This window comes from Heterodontus francisci, chromosome 5 (assembly GCF_036365525.1).
Source record: "Heterodontus francisci isolate sHetFra1 chromosome 5, sHetFra1.hap1, whole genome shotgun sequence".
NCBI lineage: Eukaryota > Metazoa > Chordata > Chondrichthyes > Heterodontiformes > Heterodontidae > Heterodontus > Heterodontus francisci.
Genome location: NC_090375.1, coordinates 152472651 through 152499010, shown reverse-complemented (window position 1 = coordinate 152499010; position 26360 = coordinate 152472651). Strand labels below are relative to the sequence as shown.

At 42.5% G+C, this 26360-nt stretch overlaps 1 protein-coding gene across 10 annotated transcripts in view; it reads left to right on the top strand.

The window, feature by feature from the left end:
- The window catches only part of clasp2 (cytoplasmic linker associated protein 2), a 673953-nt gene that overhangs the window by 99968 nt on the left and 547625 nt on the right, over positions 1-26360 (top strand). For all 10 annotated transcript variants that reach the window (XM_068032254.1, XM_068032248.1, XM_068032247.1 and 7 more), the window contains exons 3-6: positions 4712-4815; positions 9846-9937; positions 12422-12497; positions 21781-21878. In XM_068032254.1, coding sequence (XP_067888355.1) covers positions 4712-4815; positions 9846-9937; positions 12422-12497; positions 21781-21878 — 370 coding nt within the window. The remainder of the gene's footprint in view (positions 1-4711; positions 4816-9845; positions 9938-12421; positions 12498-21780; positions 21879-26360) is intronic.

Genomic DNA, 26360 nt, shown 5'->3' with positions numbered 1-26360 from the left:
TGTATTCCAGGGAAAATGTTGTCACTGAGACTGCCCTCAATGCAGCCCAGTCTCTGCCAATCATGGATGAGCTGGAAGTACAGCCAACAAAATCGGAACTCAGCGATGCCATTGATTCTCTAGCCAGTGGAAAAGCCCGTGGGAAGGATGGCATTATCCCTGAAATAATCAAGAGTGTCAAGCCTGCTATACTCTCAGCACTCCATGAACTGCTTTGCCTGTGCTGGGATGAGGTAGCTGTACCACAGGGCATGTGCGATGCTAATATCATCACCCTCTGTTAGAACAAGGGTGACCGCGGTGACTGCAACAACTACCGTGGTATCTCATTGCTCAGCATAGTGGGGAAAGTCTTCGCTCGAGTTGTTTTAAACAGGCTCCAGAAGCTGGCTAAGCGTGTCTACCCTGAGGCACAGTGTGGCTTTCGAGCAGAGAGATCCACCATTGACATGCTGTTCTCCCTTCGCCAGCTACAGGAGAAATGCCGTGAACAACAGATGCCCCTCGACGTTGCTTTCATTGATCTCACCAAAGCCTTTGACCTCGTCAGCAGACGTGGTCTTTTCAGACTACTAGAAAAGATCGGATGTCCACCAAAGCTACTAAGTATCATCACCTCATTCCATGACAATATGAAAGGCACAATTCAACATGGTGGCTCCTCATCAGAGCCCTTTCCTACCCTGGTGTGAAACAGGGCTGTGTTCTCGCACCTACACTGTTTGGGATCAGCTTCTCCCTGCTGCTCTCGCATGCTTTCAAGTCTTCAGACGAAGGAATTTTCCTCCACACAAGATCAGGGGGCAGGTTGTTCAACCTTGCCCGTCTCAGAGCGAAGACCAAAGTATGGAAGGTCCTCATCAGGGAACTGCTCTTTGCTGACGATGCTGCTTTAACATCTCACACTGAAGAGTGTCTGCAGAGTCTCATCGACAGGATTGCGGCTGCCTGCAACGAATTTGGCCTAACCATCAGTCTCAAGAAAACAAACATCATGGGACAGGACGTCAGAAATGCTCCATCCATCAATATTGGCGACCACGGTGCGGAAGTGGTTCAAGAATTCACCTACCGAGGCTCAACTATCACCAGTAACCTGTCTCTCGATGCAGAAATCAACAAGCGCATGGGAAAGGCGTCCGCTCCTATGTCCAGACTGGCCAAGACAGTGTGGGAAAATATGCACTGACACAGAACACAAAAGTTCAAGTGTATCAAGCCTGTGTCCTCAGTACCTTGCTCTATGGCAGTGAGGCCTGGACAACGTATGTCAGCCAAGAGCGACATCTCAATTCATTCCATCCTCGCTGCCTCCAGAGAATCCTTGGCATCAGGTGGCAGGACCGTATCTCCAACGCAGAGGTCCTCGAAGCAGCCAACATCCCCAGCATATACACACTACTGAGCCAGCGGCGCTTGTGATGGCTTGGCCATGTGAGCCACATGGAAGATGGCAGGATCCCCAAGGACACATTGTGCAGTATGATCGTAACTGGTATCAGACCCTCCGGGCTGTCCATGTCTCTGCTTTAAAGGCGTCTGCAAATGCGACATGAAGTCCTGTGACATTGACCACAAGTCGTGGGAGTCAGTTGCTAGTGATCGCCAGAGCTGGCGAACAGCCATAAAGGCGGGGCTAAAGTGTGGCGAGTTGAAGAGACTTGGCTGTTGGCAGGAAAAAAGACAGAAGCGCAAGGGGAGGGCCAACTGTGTGACAGCCCCGACAACCAATTTTATCTGCAGCACCTGTGGAAGAGTCTTGTCACTTTAGAATTGGCCTTTTATAGCTGCTCCAGGCACTGCTTCACAAACCACTGACCACCTCCAGGCGCTTCCCCATTGTCTCTCGAGACAAGGAGAAATCCTCTTGCTACAAAATCCAACATGCCATTTTGCTAATTGCTTGCTGTACCTGCATGCTAACGTTGTGTTCCTTATGCAAATACACCCAAATTCTTCTGAACATTAGCATTTACAGTTTTCACACCTTTTTTGAAAAAATTCTGCTTTTGTATTGGGACAGAAGTAAATAACCTCACCTTTCCCCACGTTCTACTCCATTTGCTACCTTGTTTCCCACTCATTTAACATGTTGCTACGTCCAGGTGAGAAAGAAGTCTAGGGGTCCCTCTCAGCCATCACCTGGTCTTACTGTTACTGGGTTTTATTTTTGTAGTGTTTTTAGCTCCCCCTTGGTGAATTCTTGTTCACCGCTTTCCAATTATAAGGCAAAGAAACCAGCACAACAGGTTTTCCAGGTTTAAAGAAAAGTGAAATTTATTCAACTTCAACTCTAATTCGGTGAACGCCTACAGATAGACGACATGCCCATGCTAGCATGCATGTGCGATACACGCATGCAGATAGGGACAGAAAGTGCAGAAGAAAAATAAAGTGGAAAAGTTTGAGGCAATCTCTGAAGAGGGTTTTTTGTTACTGTTCTTGGAGCTCACTGCAGACTCCTTGATTGCAGGTAGATCTTGCTTTTCGTTGGGGCCCAGTGTTCTTCTTAAACCTTGTTCACTGCAGGAGACTTTTCTCTCTTAGGGTTCATGTGTCTTCAGTGGGTTTTGAAGTTCCGTGAGAAAGAGATGGGAGCAGACAGGAGAGGCTGTAGCGAGCCAGCCAGGAGAGGTCTTTTCAATCCAGGAGCAAACAGCTTTTTGCAGACTCTCCGTTCAAAACTGTACAATTCAGAAAAAAACCCCCAGACTGCCAAGCAGGTTAGTCATGTGACTAACTGGTTCGACTACGTCTGTTTGTGGATTGTATTGGAGCAGGGGATAGTTCCTTTGTTCCACGCACTCTGTTAATATGCAAAATGTCTTTCCAGCCAGGCACCTGGCAATCCCTTGTCACGGGCCTTCTCTTCCCAGCAACACTTTGAAATTTAATGTCCATGTGGTGAAATTAATGTGCCTCATTCTTGGCAGATGGGGGCCTGCATGACACTGCCTATATCTGTTTGCAGCATTTTTGTGTCGTCCTCACAGCTTGCATTTCCATCCGTCACCAAACTTGGATACATTACTCTGTCTCTTTGCCTAAGTTAATATACATTGTAAATAAATGAGGCCCTAGTACTGATCCTTGCGGCACTCCCCTAATCACAGCCTGCCAACTTGACAGTGCCCCATTTATCTCTACTCTGCTTCCTGTCTGTTAACCAATCCTCTATGCATGCGAATATATTACCCCAAACTTCATGCGTCCTTATCTTGCATTAACCTTTTGTATGGCACCTTATGAATGCCTTTTGGAAATCCAAGTATACTACATCTACTGGTTCCCTATTTATTTACCTCAAAAAAAAAACTCCTCTCAACTTTGTCACACACCATTTCCCTTTCATAAAACTATGTTGACTTTGTCTGATCAAATTATGATTTTCTAAGTGCATTATTAAAACTTCCTTAATAGATTCCAGCACTTTCTCGACGACTGATGTCAGGGTAACAGGTCTGTATTTCCCTGTTTTCTCTCTACCCTCCTTTCATGAATAGCAGTTTCGCATTTTCTAACTTCCAATCTACAAGGACCATTCTAGAATCTAAGAAATTTTGAAAAATCATAGCCAGTGCATCCACTATCTCTCTCGCAGTCTCTTATGGAACCCTAGGATATAGGCTATCCGGTCCTGGGGATTTGTCAGATTTAATCCCTGAAGCTTCTCTAATACTTTTTCTCTACTGATTAATTACCCTAATTTCCTCACTCTTTTTATTCCCCAGGTACCCTCTATTTCTGGTAGGTAATTTGTGTATTCAACTATGGAGGCAAACACAAAATATTTGCTCATTGTCTCTGCCATTTCCTCATTCTTCAGGATAATTTCTCCTGTCTCCTCCTCCAAGGGACCAACATTTATTTTACCTACTCTTTTCCTTTTTGTTATACTTGTAAAGGTTTTTGCAATCTGTTTTTATATTCCTGGCTAGTTTACTCTTTTTTTTTTTTTGTAAGACCTTTTTATCAACTTTTTGGTGGCCCTTTGTTGGTTTCCAAAGCAATCCCAACCCTCAAACTTACTACTATTCTTTGCAACATTATAAGCCTCCTTTTTTTAAATCTAATACTATCCTTAATTTCTTCATAAGCCACACATGGATCTTTCTTGCTGAGTTTTTGTTTCTCAATGGAATTTTTTTTGTTTAGCATTTTGAATTGTTTGTTCAAATGTTTTGCATCTATTTATCACCATACCTTTTAGTCTGTTTATCAAATCAACTTTAGCCAGTTCTCCCCTCATACTTGGGTAATTGGCTTTGTTTAATTTTAAGTCTTGTTTGTGATTGGTGTATGTCGTTTTCAGACTTCATGTGAAATTCAGTTGTGTTATCTCGAGATGTGCTGTCTTGACTTATTCAATCGCTATAAAGCAATGCCCCTGGTGTTGTCCGTTGCATGGAAAAAAACACCCTTTAATGTTGTGAAGCAAATTCCCTAGCTATATCGCCCTAACCAATCTAGTCAGCATTTTCAGAACGAAGCACCATTTCAACCTTTATCAGTACTTTTAACAGATAAGTGCCAACTTTACTTTTTTTTTTGTTTGTTTTGTCAGTTGAAATTATTGTGTGGTTTTAAAATCTCAAATTCTTGGAGTCTGGTTAACCTCAGCTGTGAAAGCACGAACCTTATGGCGAATAATAATGCACTATTAATAATATCTGCAAAGATTATTTATTCATGCACACTTACTTTTCTGCAGTGGTACCAGCACTTGTAGATCGTCTAGGCGATTCCAAAGATCAAGTCAGAGAGCAAACCCAGAATCTTCTTCTCCGAATAATGGACCAGGCTGTATCACCACAGGTATGTTTGTTAATTGGGTTTCCCATTGTACTGACTTAGACCATCTATAACCAGTTATTCCTTAAACATTAGAGTAGTAACTTTGTATTTTCAAGTTTTTTTTCTAATCTTTTATTTGAAGACAATAATGGTGCACAGTTGTTGCAGCCTTTCAGTCTCTTGTGTATTAAAATTGTTGGATTTTTTTTTCCATCGACAGCCAGTCTGGGGCTGTACAGTGACAAGTTGTGAGATTGGGCAAGCCTTTTCTGATAGGTTTTGTTCCGTTAAGAACTGTTGTAAAACTATGTCCTAATCGTTCACCTGCATTGGTGAACTACTTGTGAACTGGATCTTTCCAGGCATCTTGTCCTACAGGATAAATCCGTTCTGTGATGTTTACAAATTTTCCTTCCAATTTTCTCTGTCCTGAAAACATGACTTGTTCTGCATTCTGCTTTTCTTAATGTAGTCTGGACAGATAGTTCACTATACAATTAATGCTTAGCCAACGTCAAGACATATATACTTTCCAGCTGGTGTCATTTGATAATCAGGTGCTGGAACTGTAACCAATTATTTTATTTCTTCCTTCATGAGGCCAGTGTAAGCAGTCAAGATAATATGCTTATGATGTTCTGAAGGAATCCTTGCTATGTCAGTTATACTGTTAGTCTTGGTATTCGTATCTCATATGCACTGCATGTCATGGGTTGTATTTTATTCTTCCATTGATGAGCTTTAACAATTACATAGGAACATAGGAACAGGAGTAGGCCATTCAGCCCATCGAGGCCTGCTCTGCCATTCAGTATGATCATGGCTGATCACCCACTTCAAAGCCTTTTTCCCCATATCCCTTTATGTCAACCTTGGTTGCATTCCCTCAATGGCAATAATATCTTTCCTAAGATAAGGGGACCAAAACTGCATACAGTACTCCAGGTGCGGTCGAACCAAGGTTCTATTCAGTTGAAGCAAGACTTCATTACTACTGTACTCAAATCCTCTTGCAATGAAGGCCAACATACCATTTGCCTTCTTAATTACATGCACCTGCATGTTAGCTTTCAGTGACTTATTGACAAGGACTCCCAGGTCCCTTTTGTAAGTCTACACTTTCTAATCTCTCACCATTTAAGAAATAATCTGCACATCTATTCCTCCTACCAAAATGGATAACCTCACATTTTTCCACATTTTATTCCATCTGCCACATTCTTGCCCATTAAGTCTGTCCAAATCCCTTTGAAGCCGCTTTGCATCTTCCTCTCAACACACATTCCAATCTTGTTTTGTGTCATCCGTGAACTTGGAAATATTACATTTGGTCCTCACATCCAAATCTTTTATATATATATATTGTGAACAGCTGGGGCCCAAAGCACTGATCCTTGCAGCACCCCACTAGTCACAGTCTGCCAATGTGAGAATGACCCTTTTATTCCTACTGTCTGCTTTCTGCCTGTTAACCAATCCTTAATCCATGCCAGTTTATTACCACTTATCCCATGTGCTTTAATTTTGCTAACCAACCTCTTGTGGGGGACTTTATCAAAAGCCTTCTGAAAATCCAAGTATACTACATCCATTGACTCTCCTTTATCAATTCTGTTAGCAACATCCTCAAAAAACTCCAACAGGTACATCAAACATGTTTTCCCATTCATAAATCCATGTTGATTATGTTCAATCGGATCATGATTATCCAAGTTTTCATTTATCACATCCTTTAAAAATAGATTCTTTTTCCCGAATACTGATGTAAGGCTAACATGTCTGTCGTTCCCTGTTTTCTCTCCCTCCCTTCTTAAATAGTGGGGTGATATTTGCTACCTTCCAATCTGCAGGAACCGTTCCGGAAACTATATAGTTTTGGAAGATGATCAATGCATCCACTATCTCCAAAGCTACCTCTTTCAACACTCTTGGATGTAGAATATCAGGTCCTGGGGACTTATCAACCTTCAGCCCCATTAATTTCTCCAATACAACCATCTTACGAATACTAATTTCCTCAATTCCTTGTTCTCCCTAATCCCTTGGATCTCCAATTCTGGGAGATTTCTTGTATCTTACTCAGTGAAGACAGACACAAAGTAATCATTTAGCTTCTCTGCTATTTCTCTATTCCCCATTATAAATTCTCCTGACTCTGCCTGTAATGGACCCACATTTGTCTTAGCTAAATGTTCCCTTTTTGCATACCTGTAGGAGCTTTTACAGTCCGTTTTAAAGCTTTTTGCTAGTTTACATTCATATTCTATTTGCCTCTTTATCAGTTTCATGGCCCTCCTTTGCTGTATTCTAAAATCCTCCCAATCCTCAGGTTTACCACTGTTTCTGGCAACCTAATAAGCCTTCCTTTTAGTTTTATACAATGCTTAACTTCCTTTGTTAGCCGTGATTGACTGTCTTTACTTTTTGGGTATACATTAAAGGAATGTATAGTTGCTATAAACTGTTTAATAATTCTTTCAAGACTATCCATTGTCTATGCACCATCATACCTTTTTAATGTATTTCTCAATCTGCCTCAGCCAATTTGCCCCTCACACCTTCATAATTTCCTTTTGTTCAAATTTAACACCCTGGCTTCAGATTGAACTACCTCACTTTCAAACATAATGTAAAATTCGATCATATTATGTCTCTTACCTAGACATTTGTGTTTCCTAATGTAGAACTTGCATTAGAGGTAAACAATGTATGATATTCTGTCGTACCTTCACTTAAGGACAATGGAGATGTATGACTGTCTATGTAAACCCAACATGGATCATTGTAGAAGTCTTTCAGAAAGAAGCCGTGAAAAGTGAACTACTTTGTTTTCTTTGGAAATCATTCATCACTTGAGTTACCTGGTCTGTGTTCTATAGGTGCCATACCCAGCTGTTTGTCATGGGGGATGATGTACTGCTGGAGAGCCTACTTAATAGCTACTTGTATTTTGGAGTATGTTTTCATCTGAGGGCACACCCAGTAGGTGTGATATTTGGGTGGTCTCATCAAGGCCAACGTGCACTTATATAGCACCTTTAACATAGTGAAATGTACCTTGATACTTCACAGGAGTGTTAGCAAACAAAGTTTGAGAAAAACGAAGTTTGGTACAAGTCATAGGTTTGAAAGAGCGTGTTAAAAAAGGAAGACCAGATATGGAAGTGAAAACATTTAGGGAGGAATTCCAGAGTTTAGGGCCTCGGCAGTTGAGCATTTAAAATCTAGCATGTGGGAATTGTAGGAGTGCAGAGATCTTGGATGGGGCTGGAAGGAGGTTACAGAGATAGGGATTTGAAGACCAGGATGAGAATTTTAATACTGAGGCATTGCTGGACCTGGTGCCGATTTTGGTCAGTAACCAACATTGGTGAATGAACCAACATGGGTGAATGAAACTTGGTGCGAGTTAGGATAGGGGCAGCAGAGTTTTAGCTAAGTTCAAGTTTATTTAGGGTGGAAGATGTGAGGCCAGCCAAGAGATTGTTGGTGTAGTGTTGAGAGGTAACAAAGGGGGGATTGGGGTGTTTCAGCAGTAGATGAGCTGAGGCAGGTTTGCTTGGCAGCTAAATAGGCCATTCCTTGGAAATGGGAAGGGTCAAAGGTCAAAAATTTGCTGTGTTGTCCACTAAAGTAATAAAAGACACAATCTGTTTAGATCTGGTGAAGAAGTCACATGCAGGACTGTGAAATGACTGATCAGATGAGTGTATTTAGCCAGTTAATGGCAACATTGTGAGCTGCTTCGACATTTTCTACTTTGAGGAGTGTTAGAAAATGAATTGGGTTTCACTGTAAATTGCTGGCATATAATTAACTTTGCTCTCTGAAGTGCTGATAAGTCTGCCTATCAGAAGTTAGGAACGCAAGTGAAGATAGATACAAATTAATTCAGCTCACATAACAAGGGCACTTCATTATTAACCCTCCCACCCCCACCGAATTCCAGCTCATCCCATCATAAGGTCAGATTTTGGGTAGTAAAGGTAAATTGATTGTAAAGGCTAGTGATCCTGAACCCATACACTAATATTTGAGAGCCAAGTACTGTGGATGCTGGAAATGTAAAGTTAACAGGGAATATGCTAGAAATATTCAGGTCTGGCAGCATCTGTAGAGAGATGAGCAGAATTACCATTTTAGGTCAATGACATTCATCAAAACTGAGATTACTCTGAAATGTAACAGTTTTAAAACAAGGCAGAGAGGGAAGAAAGGGTAAAAGGGAAAATCTGTAAAACGGTGGCAAGCAGAAGAGATTAAATTACAAAAGGGATGATTGCAAGACAAAAATATGGTAATGGGACAAGTAAAGAAACAAAACATGTGTCTAGAGGAGGCTGAGAAGTGAAATAGGATCATATAAGAAATAGGAGCAGGAGTAGGCCATTCAACCCATCAAGCCTGCTCCACCATTTAAGCAGATCGTGTCTGAACATCTACATCTGCACCATTTCCCCCCCACCATCCCCAAAACCCTACTGTCATTAGTATCCAGAAATCTATTGCTTTCTGTCTTGAGCATGCTCACTGAGCTTCCAAAGCCCTGTTGGGGAGAGAATTCCAAAGATTCACCACCCTCTGAGTAAAGAAATTCTTCCTCATCTCATTAAATGGTCTGCCCCTTATTCTGCGACTGTATCCCCTGGTTCTAGACTCACCAGCCAGAGGAAACATTCTATCCACATGTACCAATTGCCTTTTCTGAGGAAAATAAATGTGAGCAGAGGTTAAGATCTGAAATTGTTGAACTTAATCTAGAAGGCTGTATAGTGCTTAATCGAAAGATTAGGTGCTGTTCTGGGGCTTAAATTGAGGTTCATTGCAGCAGTGTAGGAGGCCGAGGACAAAGGTCAGAGTAGGAGTCCAGTGGAAAATTGCCATGATAGGTACGGACGCTCAAGGTCAGGCTTGCGGACTGAATTGAGGTGTTCTGTAAAGCAATCACTCAATCTGCATTTGGCCTCCCCAAAGTAGAGGAGACTGCATCGTGCAAAGCTGTAATATTTGAGTTGTCTTCTGTGTAATGTTGAAGTCAACTTTCTTTTCAGTATGCTTGGGAACGATTAACTTCAGGATTTAAACACAAGAATTTTCGTACACGTGAAGGAGTCTGCCTATGTCTCATCACCACATTGAACATGTAAGTCAGAGGTACTTTGTTTTCATGACCTGTTAATGCAACGTGCTTGACTTATTTCAAGTGTTTTAGTGGTAAGAGTAGTAGATTGTGAATTGTCTTAAGTATTAATTTGAATGTTGGCAAAGAACATCTTCAAGTAGAGCACTTTGCACGCTAAAAATGGAATGTCTGATTATGCTTGCTTTCACAATAGCTTCCCCAGTGGACACGAGTTCAAATCCCACCGTGGGAGAATTAAAATTGATTTAATGAATAAATCTGCAATAAAATGTTAGTCTCATTTATAACCATCATGAAACTACTAGATTGTCATAAAAACCCATCTGGTTTACTAATGTCCTTCAGGGGAGCAAATCTGCCATCTTTAGCTGGTCTGGCTTACATGTGACTCCAGACCCACAGCAATGTGGTTAACGCTTCACTGCTCTCTGAAATGGCATAGCAAGCTACTCGGTTCAAAGGCCGTTCGTGATGGGCAATAAATGCTGACCTTGCCAGTGATGCTCACCTCCCAAGAATGAATAAAAATATAAGAAATTTTCCTTTGGTAAATGTGACCAGAATCACCTTTATTACAGTGCCACCTTGATTGTTGAGCATTTCAAGCAAGTGATAAATGTTGGAGTTGGACTCCATGCTTACTTTGTCAGTCAATGCAATAACCCATCTGTGAGGAGGTAATCTGTGGAGAATTTTCCCTGAATTTTACATATGCAATCTGCTGATTACTGCTGTGCAAAATTTAAGCTGGTTCCCACTCTTAACTTCCCTTCCTTCCCGTCATACGTAACGCAAAGGAAGATGGTTGTGGTTGTTGGAGGCCAATCATCTCAGTCCCAGGACATTACTGCAGGAGTTCCTCAGGGTAGTGTCCTGGGCCCAAACATCTTCAGCTGCTTCATCAATGACCTTCCTTCAATCATAAGGTCAGAAGTGGGGATGTTCGCTGATGATTGCACAATGTTCACCATTCGCGACTCCTCAGATACTGAAGCAGTCCGTGTAGAAATGCAGCAAGACCTGGACAATATCCAGGCTTGAGCTGATAAGTGGAAAGTAACATTTGCGCCAGGCAATGACTATTCCAAACAAGAGAGAATCTAACTATCTCCTCTTGCCATTCAATGGCAGTACAATCGCTGAATCCCCCTTTATCAACATCCTGGTGGTTACCATGGACCAGAAACTGAACTGGAGTAGCCACATAAATACTATGGCTACAAGAGCACGTCAGAGGCTAGGAATCCTGCGGCGAGTAACTCACCACCTGACTTCCCAAAGCTCATCCACCATCTGCAAGGCACAAGTCAGGAGTGTGATGGAATACTCTCCGCTTGCCTGGATGGGTACAGCTCCAACAACACTCCAAAAGCTCGACACCATTCAGGACTAAGCAGCCAGCTTGATTGGCACCCCATCCACCACCTTAAACATTCACTCCCTCCACACTGGCGCACAGTGGCAGCGGTGTGTACCATCTTCAACACACCAAGGCTCCTTAGACATCACTTTCCAAATCCATGACCGCTGCCAGCTGGATGGACAAGGGTAGCAGGTGCCTGCGAACACCACCACCTGCAATTTCCCCTCCAACCCACAGAACTATATCACCATTCCTTCACTGCCGCTGGGTCAAAATCCTGGAACTCCCTTCCTAACAGCACTGTGGGTGTACCTACAACCCAAGGACTGTGCAGTTCAAGAAAGGAGCTCACCACCATCTTCTCGAGGGCAATTTAGGGATGGGCAATAAATACTGGCCTAGCCAGTGACTCCCACATCCCATGAATGAATGAATAAATAAAAAATTCAAGACTAAAAGTTTTTTATTTGATGCAATTTCATTGAATTTGAGAGAATTCTGAGCCATTTTAGAAAGTGAACTATTTAGATTTACTGATTTTAAAATTAAGGTTTCTTCAAATTATGTTTTCAAATCTCTCCATGGCCTCACCCCTCCTTAACTCTAATCTTCTCCAGCCATACAACTCTCCAAGATATCTGCGCTCCTCTAATTCTGGCCTCTTGTGCATCCCTGATAATTGTTCCACTATTGGTAGCTGCGCCTTTAGTTGCCAAGTCCTCAAGCTCTGGACTACGCTCCCTACGCTACGCTGCCTCTCCATCTTGCTTTCCTCCTTTAAGAGACACTCCTTACAAGCTATCTCTTTGACCAATCTTTTGGTCGTCTAACCTAATATCTCCTTATGTGGCTTGATGTCATACTTTCATTGTGCTCCCGTGAAGCATCTTGCAATGTTTTATTACTTTAAAGGCACTATATAAATATAAGTTGTTAGGTGTATGATTAAAATACTTTTATTTAAGCTACATGCCATCTTTACCTACTTGCTTTGTAATTGCCCTGTAGCAATTTCCCTAATCAAATGGATTAGAGTGGAGATGATGTGTGCTGTGTGGGTTGCTTCTTCTGAAATATTGAAGTACAATTTGTTCAAATAAATCTGGACTTCTTTTTTGCAGTTATGGAGCACAACCATTAGCATTAAGCAAAATAGTACCACACATATGCAACCTACTCGGGGATCCAAATAGCCAGGTATGTTTTGATTTCTCAGCAGTCACAACATTGTACAAAATGAATATGGTGTGTTAAAAGGTTTTTATTTTTGTATTAAAAACTTAGAATGCTGTGTGTTTTTTAAAAAAACTGACAGGATTTTTATGTGGACATTGAGGCGCCTGCAGATAGTTGAAATTTTTGGATGTTTTGAAAGGAAGCTGACTTTGTATACAAGGACAGGAAATCGGGCAATTTCAAGGAAAGCTACTCAGTGCAAGGAGATGAACTCTGTGGAATGCAGAATCCCCCACCTTGCAAGGTTAGCTTGGCGCTGTCTTGACAATTCCAACAAACTTCAGAGATTTTTTTTAGATTCAGAGATACAGCACTGAAACAGGCCCTTCGGCCCACCGAGTCTGTGCTGACCATTAACCACCCATTTATACTAATTCTACACTAATCCCATATTCCTGCCACATCCTTAACTGTCCCTATATTCCCCTACCACCTACCTATACTAGTGACAATTTATAATGGCCAATTCACCTATCAACCTGCAAGTCTTTTGGCTGTGGGAGGAAACCAGAGCACCCGGAGGAAACCCATGCAGACACAGGGAGAACTTGCAAACTCCACACAGGCAGTACCCAGAACTGAACCCAGGTCGCTGGAGCTGTGAGGCTGCGGTGCTAACCACTGCGCCACTGTGCCGCCCATATGTTCCACCCTTGTTCAAAAAAGAATGTAAAGATAAGCCCAGCAACTACAGGGCAGTCAGTTTAACATCAGTGGTGGATAAACTTCTAGAAAAAATGATTTGGGACCAAATTAATTGTCACATGGACAAATGCCCTAAATGATGGGCCCTATCTCATATGACTGTGCCATCGTGTTCTGGATTCTTCAGCCACTGGAAACAACCTCTCAATGTCTACTCTGTCATGCTCCTTCAGAAGCTTGTATGGTTTCAATGAGATCATCTCTCATTTTTCTAAACCCCAGAGAGCATTGTCCCAATTTACTCAGCCTCTCATCATAGGACAACCTTCTCATCCCAGGAACCTATCTAGTGAACCTTCGCTGCAGCATCTCCAAGGCAGTTATATCCTTTGTCATGCAGGACCCACCTGCCAAGAATGAGGCACATTAATTTTATCACATGGACATTAAACTTCAAATTGTTGCTGGGAAGATAAGAGGGCCTATTAGAAGGAATTGCCAGGCCCCTAGCCAGGAAGACATTTTTGCATACTAGCAGACAGTGTTGGAACAATGGAACCAGTCCCTGCTCCCAATACACAGAACGGACGTGGTCAGACCAGTTTAGTCACATGACATGCTGGCTGTTGCAGAGTTTTGAACTGAGAGTTTTAATTTGGAGAAAACAGTGTTTGAAGACAGGAAAGCTCCTGGATTGAGAACATCTCTCTCCTGTCTGCTCTCATTTCTTTCTCATCAGCTTTGGAGTCCATTGAAGACACAGGAACCCCACAAGAGACAGGTCTTCTACAGAGAACAAGGTTTAAGAAGAATACTGGGCCCCAACAAAAAGCAAGCATTACCTATAAAAGGACTCTAAAGTGAGCTCGAAGCACAGTAACAAGGAACTCTTCAGATATTGCCTCAAACCTCTCCACTTTATTTTTCTCCACTTTACTGTCTCCTATTTGCATGTGCTTATCGCATATGCATGCTAGCGTGGGGTGCGGCGCATATCCATAGGCGTTAACCAAATTAGAGTTTAAGTTTTAATAAATTCACTTTGCTTCTTTAAAACTAAGCCTGTTTGTACTCATTACTTTGCCTTATAATTGGAAGGTGGTGAACAAGGATTCACCAAGGGACTGCTCAAAACACGGTGTGTTTAAAATTAAATCCAGTTACATTAAGGCCAGATGAAGGCTGAAAGGGACCCCTAGATAACTTTCTCATCTGGTCATAGCACCTTGGATATGGAGACCGGAACTGTGCATGGTACTCCAGGGATGGTCTCACCAAAGCCCTGTACAACTGTAGCAAGACTTCTTTATTCATGTACCCCAGTCCCCTTGCAGTGAAGGTCAACATACCATTTGCCTTCCTAATTGCATGCTGTACTTGCATGCTAATTTCGTGTTTTCCTTGTACGAGTACACCTGAGTTCCTCAATGTCAAAATTGATCAGGTTAACACCTTTTTAAAAAAAAAAAAATTCTGGTTTTCTATTCTTACTACTGAAGGGAATAACCTCACACTTCCCCGCATTATACTCCGTCTGCCACCTTGCTGCCCACTCAGTCAATCTGTCTATCTCTTTTTGCAGCCTCTTTGTGTCCTTCTCACAGCTTACGTTCCCACTTAGCTTTGTATCATCAGCAAACTTAGACACGTTACTCTGTCTCTTCGTCTAAGTCACGAATATAGATTGTCAAAAGCTGAGGCACCAGCACTGATCCTTGCAACACTCTACTAGTCACAGCCTGTCAACTTGAAAATGTTCCGTTTATCCATATTCTCTGCTTCCTGTCCATTAACCAACCCTCTATCCATGCTAATATATTACCCCCAACACCATGAGCCCTTGTATTGTATGTTAAACTTTTGTGTGCCACCTCATTGAATGTCTTTTGTAAATCCAAGTATAAAACATCTACTGGTTCCCCTTTATCTACCCAACTAGTTACATCCTTTAAAAAAAAATCTAAAATTTGTCAAACACCATTTCCACTTTGTCAAACCATGTTGACTTTGTCAGATCATATTATGATTTAAGTCCATTGTTAATACTTCTTTAATAATAGATGCCAGCATTTTTCCGACAACTAGTATCAGGCTAACTGGCCTGTAGTTCACTGTTTTCTCTCTCCCTCCTTTCTTGAATAGTGGATTACATTTTCTGACTTCCAATCTGCTGAGACCCTTCCAGATTGTAGGGAATTTTGGAAAACGATAGGCAGTGCATCCATGATCTCTTTTAGAACCATAGGATGTAGGTCCTTGAGATTTTCCAGTACCTTTTCTCTGCTGATATTAATTACTTTAATTTCCTCACCTTTTATTAGCCTCTCTGTTACACTATTTCTGGTATGTAACTCGTGTCTTTTACTGTGAAGATAAAGAAAATATTGGTTCCATGTCTCTGCCATTTCCTCATTCCCATGATAATTTCTCCTGTCTCTGCTTCTAATGAACCGTTTACTTTAGCTATTCTCTTCCTTTTTTATATACTTGCAAAAGCTCTTGCAATCTATTTTTTTTCCCTTTTCATCAACATTTTGGTGGCATTTTGCTGGTTTCTAAAACACTCCCAATCCTCAGACTTACTATTCTTTGCAATATTTTAAGTCTTTTCTTTTAATGCTATCCTTAAATTGCTTGCTAAGACATAGATGGATCTTTCTTGCTGAGTTTTTGCTTGTCAATGGAGTGTATTTATGTTGAACATTTTGAATAGTTTGTTTAAATGTTTCCCACTATTTATTTACCATCATACCTTTTAGTCTATTTACCAAATCAACCTTGGCCAGCTCTCCCCTCATGCCTATGGAAGTTGTTTAAGTTTAAGATTCTTGTTTGTGATTTGGTGTATGTAGTTTCCAAACTTAATATGGAATTCAATTGCTTTATGATCACTATTTGCCAGTGCATCTTTAACAATGACATTACTAATTAACCCTGCTTCATAGCACAATATGAGGTATAAAATAGCTTTATTCCTAGGTTCCACAATGTATTGTTCCAGAAACTATTAAAAAGCTTTGTACAAATTCATCTTCCAGAAGATTAAAGTCCCCCGTAACAATTGTAACTTTGTTTTAAGTGTTAGGGCCGAGGTTGGAGGACTACACCATCTCCCTCTAGTCCCACAATTCCACTGGTCACAACTTAATGTAAAAAATATTTTAAACAGTAATGGATATGTCCAATTATCTACTTCTATTCATTTCAGAATACAAATCCACCAACCAGGTTTCTTTAATATACAAAATTATTAATTTATTATAAAACAAGACTTCTTCAATAAAGTTGCAAAGCTTATTAACACAGGTTGAAATATGAAAGTATAAATGTACCCTTCTAAATAGCCCAACACGTAAGCGAACACAAATAAACCAATTAAAGAAAAAGAAAATTTCCTCTGCAGAGATCAGTTTTGTAAAAACAAACAATACTTTGGACAAATAATTGTTAATTCTTGAAGAAAAAAGGATGATAGGAAATGTTCCACATGATTTTCAGTCTGGCAACCTGGTACACGTAGACGGGTGTCACTGGGATCTTTTCAGAAGTATTTCGTTCAGGAGATGTCGAGAGGAAGTCTTAAAGGCTTTTTGGGAGAATTACTGCATCAGTGGGCTCAGCTATCTCACTAGATTTTTCAAAGCAGGTGGCAAAGGATGAGTTGGGTGGCTTCTGTCTTAGCAGGATGCACACCGACCCAAGTTCAAACAATATCCAAAAACAAAACTCCTTAGCCAGAAACCCAGACATATGACTTCTCCAAATCTAAACAGTTCTATAGTCCATAAGGCTCCAGCTGTTTACTTCGCTTAAGACATAGACTTTGAGTAAGTGTTTGTTTTTTGAACAAAGTCCCAAGTGTCCTTCCAGTGACACTTTTTTTTTTAAAAAGAACAAGTCCAGCATCTCCAAGTATTTTCTACAGTCTTTTAAACACAAGTCCTCAAAAATATGAATAATGCAAACACCTTCATGACACAAGCTCCACTAATTTCTTTCTTTCTTGTTCTGTCCAATGGTATAACTACTGTTTGGGGACCTACAAACTCCTCCCACCAGCATTTTCTGACCCTTTCTATTCTTAGTCTCCACCAGTACTGATTCTACTTCCTGATTTTCTGAGCCAAGTTCCTTCCTCACTAATAGGGCTACCCCTTCCTTGTTCATTCTGCCTGTCTTTTTGAAATATTGTGTATGCTTCAATATTTATTTGCCAACATTAGTCACCTTATAGCCATGTCTCTGTAATCATGATTAGATCTAAACTATTTATATCTCTTTGTGCCACCAGTTCATTTATCTTGTTGCGGATGCACCGCGCATTCAGATAAAGTGATTTCAATTTTTTTTTAATCTACTGTTCCCTGCATGGACCTTAATCTCTGCACTATTACCTTTTAAACTCACTCTCTCTTCCTGTCCCCTTCATGTTGATGTGTGCCAAGAGATCTCTCCTGCCCTCTGCCCTATCACGCACCTTCCCTTTTGTTCTGTTTCGCCACCCCCCCCACCCAACCCCTTTCACTTGCTTAAAACCTACTTTTCTAACCTTTGCCAGTTCTGAAGAAAGATCACAAACCTGAAACGTTAACTCTCCTTCTGTCTCCACAGATGCTGCCTGATCTGCTGAGTATTTCCAGCACTTTGTTTTTATTTCAGATTTCTAGCATCTGCAGTATTTTGCTTCCAGTAATTTCTTGTTTCATGCTCTGTCCAGTGGTATAACTACTGTTAGGGCACCTATTACCTACTTCCACCATTGTTTTTCTGACCCTTTCAAATCCAAATCTCCACCCATACTGATTCCACTTCCTGGTTTTCTGAGCCAAGATATTTTCTCACTGATGTCCTTATGCCATCATTCATTATCAGGGCTACCCCTCTTCCTTTTCCATTCTGCTTGTCTTGTTGAAATGTTGTGTACCCTAGAATACGTTTTTCCCAACCTTGGTCGCCTTGTAACCTTGTCTCTGTAATGGCGATTAGATCTAAATCTTTTATTCTTATTTGTGCCATTAATTCATTTAATTACGAATGCTTAGCGCATCCAGAGCCTGTAATTTTATTTTCCTATTATTTGCATGGATCTTATTCACTGATGCACTATTTTCGTTTAACTTTGTGTTCCTGTCCCACTCGGCTTTACTGAAATTACTACACAGTTCTACTGTCTCAACTTTTCTCTGCAGATTTGTAAATCTCCCTTCACCTGAACCCTCACCGCAAGCCCCCCCCCCCCCCCCCATCCCTAGCTTTTAACTTAAAGCTCAATCCACAGCCCTAGGTATACGATTCACCAGGACGCTGATCCCAGCCCCATTTAGGTGGAGCCCATCCCAAGGGAACTGCTCCCTCTTCCCTGAGTACCGGTGCCAATACCCAATGAATGGAAACCCCTTCTTTCCACACCACTCTTTGAGCCACGTATTTAATTCTCTAAACAGCTGGGCGTGTGGCTCAGGTGATAGTCCAGAGATAATTACCTCTGAGGTTTTGTCTTTTAATTTGGATACTTAACTCTTCAAACTCTTAGAACCAGTAATGATATTCTGCTGTTATCTGTCATTTTTCCCCACGTGGACCATGACAACTGAACCCTCCCCTTCCCATTCCAAGCTCATCACCAGCTGTGAGGAGATGTCCTTAACCCTGGCACCGGGCAGGCGACACAACCTGCGGAACTGCCAGTTACGGTTGCAGAGGACAGTATCAGTCCCCCTGACTATACTGTCCCTTCTCAGTAACGCATTCCTTTTCACTCCCCACACTTGAATGATATCCTGCACCGTCTTGCCATAGTCAGTTTGCTCATCCATCCTGTACTCCTTGTTTTCATGCACACAAGGAGCGAGTACCTTTTACCTGTTGGTTGAAGTCAAGGGCCGAGGCTCCTCTATCACTACAGCTTGGATCTCTCCATGCCTGCCTGACTCTCAGCCACACCCTCCTGTCTCAGCCCATTGACCAACTCTAAAGTTCTATTTAACCTAAGGGCTGTGACTGCCTCCTGGAACTATGTGCCCAAGTAACACTTTTCCTGCCCCAACCCACCCCCCTCCCTGATGCCCCACAATGTCTGCAGCTTGGAGTCCGACTCAGCAACTCTGAACCAAAGTTGCTTGAGCTGCAGATACTGCACTTATGGTTGTCTGGGAATGCAGTACGTTTCACAGACTCCCACATGTTGCAGTCGTGGCACATCACCTGCCTTGCCTGTAAAGTAATAGCAAGATAACGTCTCCTAGCTTGGAGGCAAAAGAAGAACACTCACCAGCTACTGGAAGTAAAACAAAAAGAATATAAAGCTGCAACTCCTTCCGTTCTGCACCGAATTCTCACTTTCATCAAATTCCTGACTTAACACTATTTATGAAGCACTCTGTTCTCCGATCGTTCTGTGCTCCACACTCTGTGCGTTAACAAACACTCTCTACATCAACCGAGAGGTTACGACTCTCCGCCAAGTTACAACTGCTGAGCAGTTAATACCAGTTTGAGTTGATAGTTGACTGTGACAGCTAGGCAGTTTCTGTTAACTAGGTATTTTAACTAGCTTGCAGTTTTAACATTCCAAGGCAAATTCTAGTTGTGAATCTAAATTTCAGCTTGAGAAAACTTTATCCCAGAGATCCCACTTGCACCAAAGTCCCGAATTTGCACTTACTTTACGCAGCACTTTGTTCCCAGATCACTCTGAGCTCCATACTCTGTTTACGTGATAAAACAGTTCAAGATGTTTGACAAGAGCCTTATAAAACACCATTTGACACTGGACCACATAAGGAGATATCAGAACAAGTGCTTGTTCAGAGGTAGGTTTTAAGGAGTGTATTAAAAGAGGAGAGACAGAGATGTTTATGACAGGAATTCAAGAGCTTAGGGCCTAGGCAGCTGAAGGCCTGACTACCGACGGTGGAGGGATTAACATCTGGGATGTGCAAGAGGCCAGAATTGGAGGAGCACAGAGTTCTTGGAGGGTTGTAGGGCTGGAGGAGATTACAGAAATAGGGATTGATGAGGACATGGAGGGATTTGAAAACGAGATGAGAATTTTAAAATTGAGGCATCACTGAACCAGTTGCCAGTGTAGGTCAGTGAGCACAGGGGTGATGGGTGAACGGGACTTGGTGCTGGTCAGGATACAGGCAGCATAGTTTTTTGATGACCTTAAATTTACGTAGGGTGTGAGATGGGAGGCTGTCGGGAGTGCTTTGCAGTAGTCCAGTCTAGAGGTAAAGAAGACATTGAGAGTTTCAGCAGCAGATGAGCTGAAGTAGGAGATGGGTGAGGGTGGAAGAAAGGTGGTCTCAGCAATGTAGCAAATATTGGGGCTGAAGCTCATTGCTCGATCAAGTAGAATGCCAAGGTTGCGAATGATCTGTTTCATCCTCAGAACATTATTAATAAGAGGAATGGAGTTAGTGACGAGGAAACAGTTTGTGGTGGGGAACCAAGAAGTGGCTTCAGTCTTCCCAATGCTGCAGTGAAGTGTCAACCTAGGTAGTGTGCTGAAACCCCAGACTGGAACCTGAACCAATCTGACTGTGATAAGAAAGTGCAACGACTGAACCAAACTGAGATGTTTCTTCTTGCTGTATCTTGCAGACTGTTCATTCTTGAAATAATCAAAGTCCAATGCTGTTTGATGTTTTTGACTCCACAAATTGATGGCTTGAATAGTTTTATTCCCAATAGCTTCTGAAACCTGTTTTTGATAGTATAAAGCTGTATCAGAATGGGGAACCTCATGTCTGTAATGTTTTGATGCATGCTTCACTGCCAGTTTCAGGTGGTCTAAGTCTTCAGAAACTTCTGACATTTGGAAATTCATCCACAGTTTTTTTTATTGCCTGTTGCATGCTTCTGACTATAGTGTTGTTTAATCACAGAAATATTCTTGATTTATACATTTCCCTAATAATTTTGTGACAAATGACCAGAAAATCTGAGTATAATAGTTTTTAAGAATGCATATTGCTAGTATTTTTTTTGCCTCCGTTATCTGTTAGTTTGCTTCTCATACTCGATCGAGCAATGAGCTTCAGCCCCAATATTTGCTACATTGCTGAGGCCACCTTTCTGCCACCCTCACCCATCTCCTACTTCAGCTCATCTGCTGCTGAAACTCTCATCAATGTCTTCTTCACATCTAGACTGGGCTACTGCAATCCATGTAGCAGCTGGTTCTCATTACTTCACTATAGCTATTAATTGTAGGTCTGATCTGTCTTTGATTATGGGCACTGCCTAGCCTAATTCTGTCCTTGGCAAATGTTCACACTATGCATTTACAGCAGAGATTGTTGAATAATAATAAAAAAACCAAGAGATCTGGCTTTTTTTGTCTGTAACCAAGGAATACTGAGGCCAATTGTCGTGCTGTCCTTCCATTCTCGCCGAAATAGGTTAACTTGACATAAATTGTAGAGCGGCTGGTAGCTTGCTGGGTGTTCATGGTTCAGAATGTGCCATGATGTCAGTCAGTCATAATATACTCGTGTCTGATTACAAACAACCTTTTCTCTCCTTTCTACCTCCCCACGTCCACCATTCCTCTTGGTTGAACTTACAGTAATGGGTTTCCACTGCATCTCCACAGGTAAGGGATACAGCCATGAATGCTCTGGTGGAAATTTATCGTCACGTTGGGGAGAAAGTGCGAGCTGACCTCAGCAAAAAGGGAGTTCCACAAGCACGGTAAGTTATCCGAGTAAATCATTTTATGGATTGTATGTTCAGTTTCAGCAGCATTGATTTGAGAACTTCGGTTGATTAACTTCAAAGATGTTTATTGTAATACGTTGTACTGTAAGTGGTGAGAATTTTAAGTTCTGAAAGCTTTAAATGTTTTGTCTGTTAATCAATCCGTGGCGCATATATTTAAAAACAATTCAAAATGTTATTTGCTAAATTGCAACACTTCAAGATATGAGTGCTTCACGTATTTTATAAATACATTATGCTTTATTATTAGCATCATCTTGACTTTGTTTCTCAAGGTATAGAATGAGCATTCCATATCATGATCCAAAGTTGAAACCCATTCATAGATATAATGCTGTCCTTCCAAGAATTGAGCTAGAAATATATTGATTGAAAAAACTATGATATGGCAAACAAGTTTAATTGTATGTTTTTTTTTAAATTGAAAAGGAAACTCTCATCCTGATTTTATAGTACATTGAAGTTTTTTTTTAGGCTGCGTTTGCTGTCAACGCAACCACAAGGTGGCGCAGTGCTTGCACATGCGCAAATGCAGGCTCTTGAACTGGAATGTCAGTGTCTGCGACGTTCAGGCAGCTGCCAAGATTAAAGATGGCGCTGCTCAATTTATTACAGGAAATGCTTATGGCTAGATCGTTCTAGCAAACTAACCTAACATTAAATTGGGTGCAAGCCCAGTAATAAGAGTCATAGAATGATAAAGCACTGAAACAGGCCTTTCGGCCACCGAGTCTATGCCGACCAACAACCACCTATTTATACTAATACTACATTAACCCCATATTCCCTACCACATCCCCACCATTCACCTCCCACCTACCTACACTCAGGTAAATTGGCCATTGTAAATTGCCCTATCAACCTGCAAGTCATTGGCTGTGGGAGGAAACCGGAGCACCTGACGGAAACCCATGCGGTCACAGGGAGAACTTGCAAACTCCGCACAGGCAGTGCCCAGAACCGAACCTGGGTCGCTGGAGCTGTGAGGCTGCGGTGCTAACCATTGTGCCATCCCGCTACTGTACAGTTATAGGATACTAACTGTAATCCTCAGATCCATTTAATATTCCAGTAATTCGATTGAAATACAAAAGGAATTTTATGACTGAATTTCTATTGGAAGATGGTGAATTGTCGCCCCGATCAAAAATCGGGCAGAGTATAAAATGTGCTGCCAATTCGTTACTGTGATTCGTTTTCTGACTGACCAGGACTGATTGATTCCACCTGAATGCAGCTACTAGCTCCCGCCCCACTGACTTCTCTTCACAACCCCCCCCCCCACCCCTTCTCTGCAACTCTCTTTCTCCCCATTCTCCCCACGCACTCTTTTTTTCCCCCCCCACCCCCACCCCGCTGTTAGCTCCAGACTTTGCTGCTACCGCCCCCCCCCCCCCCCCCCCCCCCCCACTTCCCTGGCCGATTGTTCCCTGCTCACGCCACCCCGCTCTCCAGCTGCTTGGTCCCCCGCCAATCTCTCTCTCTCCCCCCCAAACCGTTAGTTCTAGGCTGCACTGCTTCCCTCCTCTTGCCCACTCACTCCCACATTTCATCAGCCTCTATGTGCCGCCCGAAGAAGCAAGGGGTGATGGTTCGCCGTTGGAACGAGTGGCGGAGAGGAGGGCAATGGCATGGCCTGGAGCTAGCGGCTGGAGGAGGGAGCGGGGTGGTGCAAAGTGAGTAACAATCGGCCAGGGGAGTGAAGGGCAGCAGCGAGGTCTGAGCAGCTGAGGGGAGGGAGCCTCGAGGCCTGGAGCGAGGGGGGAGAGCTCCAGCGTCTAAGACTCCCATTCAGCCGCTTCCTGCAGCCGAATGAGGGGTCGGATACCTGATGACACTTTATCGCGCATGCGTGAAGATGGACCTGGCACGGATACGCGATGACGTTAGCGCTGTGTGATGATGTCATCCCACTCGTGCACCATTAAGTCCTGCTTGTTTTAAAGTTAATGGTCTCTACTGAGGTCGTAACACAAGTTACAATGTTTCAGCTATGTACTCATCACATGCTTTTTTTTTCCTTAGCTACTGACTGACCTATGTGACCTAAGCATTTTGTTTTCTTTTGGATTTCCAGCATTTGCAATTTTTCTTTTTTATTTGCAAAGGAACTTCTGTGTTTGCTCAATTTGTAAGGAAAAAGTGCTGGCTGTTTCAGCCATCGGTATCATTTCCCAGGGCTCCGCAGCTCTTGGGTGGCACCTGGCTTTTTCCAAATCCTGCCCCTTTTCCAATTGAGCCAACCTGGGACACAGAGACTCTGTCCTGGTCAGTGATGTTGCAGAGCTGTCAAGTCGTGACGTGCAACTTGAGGATCTCCACGCGTGTAATAAAAATGGATGGTTGTAACCAGATATTTTTACTTTGAGAGGTAAGTACTTTGAGCAAGAAATTATCTTCTCTCCCTCTCTCTCTCCAAGCTCCCTCCCACCCCCAAAGTTCTCTACCAGCATTTATATTAATATCAATTAAAAGTAAAAAGCTCAAGTTTGAAATATAGCTATTGGTATTCGCCACCAAGTACATCATTCTTGGAACAAATGCTGCAGATGTTGGAAAGCTGAAACAAAAATAAAATGCTGGGAACCCTTCTTCGGCAGTCCCTTGCAGTAGAGGATGACTTGCTTCCACTCCGGTACAATGCATTCTGAGATGGCTAATGAGTCCAATGCGTCATCTGCAGACTCTGCCACATGAGGGGCAAATGGTGCTTGAAGGGTCAGGTAGGTGGGTAGTTTGGAAGTTTGTGCACTCCCTCCAACACTTTGACTTTGCCCTTGCATTGTTCCCGACGAAGTCCCTCGAGATGTATGATACCTTCTCGAATGGGTATTCTCCATCGAGGACACTTACAAGCAAGGGACTCCCACGAGTGGACGGGGATGTTTGATCTCTTCAGGGATGCTTTAAAGACATCTCTGAAGCATTTCTGCTGCATTTCTGCCGGGTACTGCCTGTGTGGAGTTTGCAAGTTCTCCCTGTGTCTGCGTGGGTTTTCTCCGGGTGCTCCGGTTTCCTCCCACAAGCCAAAAGACTTGCAGGTTGATAGGTAAATTGGCCATTATAAATTGTCACTAGTATAGGTAGGTGGTAGGGAAATATAGGGACAGGTGGGGATGTTTGTTGGGAATATGGGATTAGTGTAGGATTAGTATAAAATGGGTGGTTGATGTTCGGCACAGACTCGGTGGGCCGAAGGGCCTGTTTCAGTGCTGTATCTCTAATCTAATCTAATCATTTCCGTTGTCCTCCCTGGACTGTCCTGCCATGACCAAGTTCTGAGTAGAAATCTGCTTTGCAAGTCTTGTGTCGACATGCGAAAGATATGTCCTGTCCTTCCACTCGCTGGAAACGCCTACCAAGTCAGATAACATCTGAGAGCAGATGTTTTCATTATGGACCCCCTTTTAGAGTTGTACCCTTTGTTACATTGTCTCTCCATGTTCTTCCTACCAAAATGAATCACTTCGCATTTCTCCACATTGAACTTTATCTGCCACATGTCTGCCGATTCCACCAATTTGTCTAGGTTCTTTGGAAGTTCTACACTTTTATTCCATGAGCTATAATTTTGTTCACAAGTCAGTTGTGTGGCACTGTTTCAAATGCCATTAGGAAGTCCATGTACACCACATCAACAGCATTGCCCTCATTAACCCTCTGTTACCTTTTCAAAAGAACTCCAGCAATTTAGTTAAATGTGACTTTCCCTTAAATCTGTGCTGGCTTTCATAGAAACATAAAACATAGAAACATAGACAATAGGAGCAGGAGTAGGCCATTCAGCCCTTCGAGCCTGCTCCGCCATTCATTATGATCATGGCTGATCATCCAACTCAGTAGCCTGTTCCTGCTTTCGCCCCATACCCTTTGATCCCATTAGCCCCAAGAGCTATATCGGACTCCTTCTTGAAAACAAACAATGTTTTGGCCTCAGCTGCTTTCTGTGGTAGCGAATTCCACAGGCTCACCACTCTGGGTGAAGAAATTTCTTCTTATCTCAGTCCTGAAAGGTTTACCCTGTATCCTTAGAGTTGAGCCCTGGTTCTGGACTCCCCCACCATCGGGAACATCCTTCCTGCATCTACCCTGTCAAGTCCTGTTAGAATTTTCTAGGTTTCTATGAGATCCCCCCTCACTCTTCTGAACTCCGGCGAATATAATCCTAACCAACTCGATCTCTCCTCATACGTCAGTCCCACCATCCCAGGAATCAGTCTGGTAAACCTTCGCTGCACTTCCTCGATAGCAAGAGCATCCTTCCTCAGATAAGGAGACCAAAACTGCAAACATTATTCCAGGTGTGGCCTGACCAAGGCCCTGTGTAATTGCAGCAAGACATCCCTGCTCCTGTACTCGAATCCTCTCGCTCTGAAGGCCAACATACCATTTGCCCTTTTTATCGCCTGTTGCACCTGCATGCTTACCTTCAGCGATTGGTGTACGAGAACACCC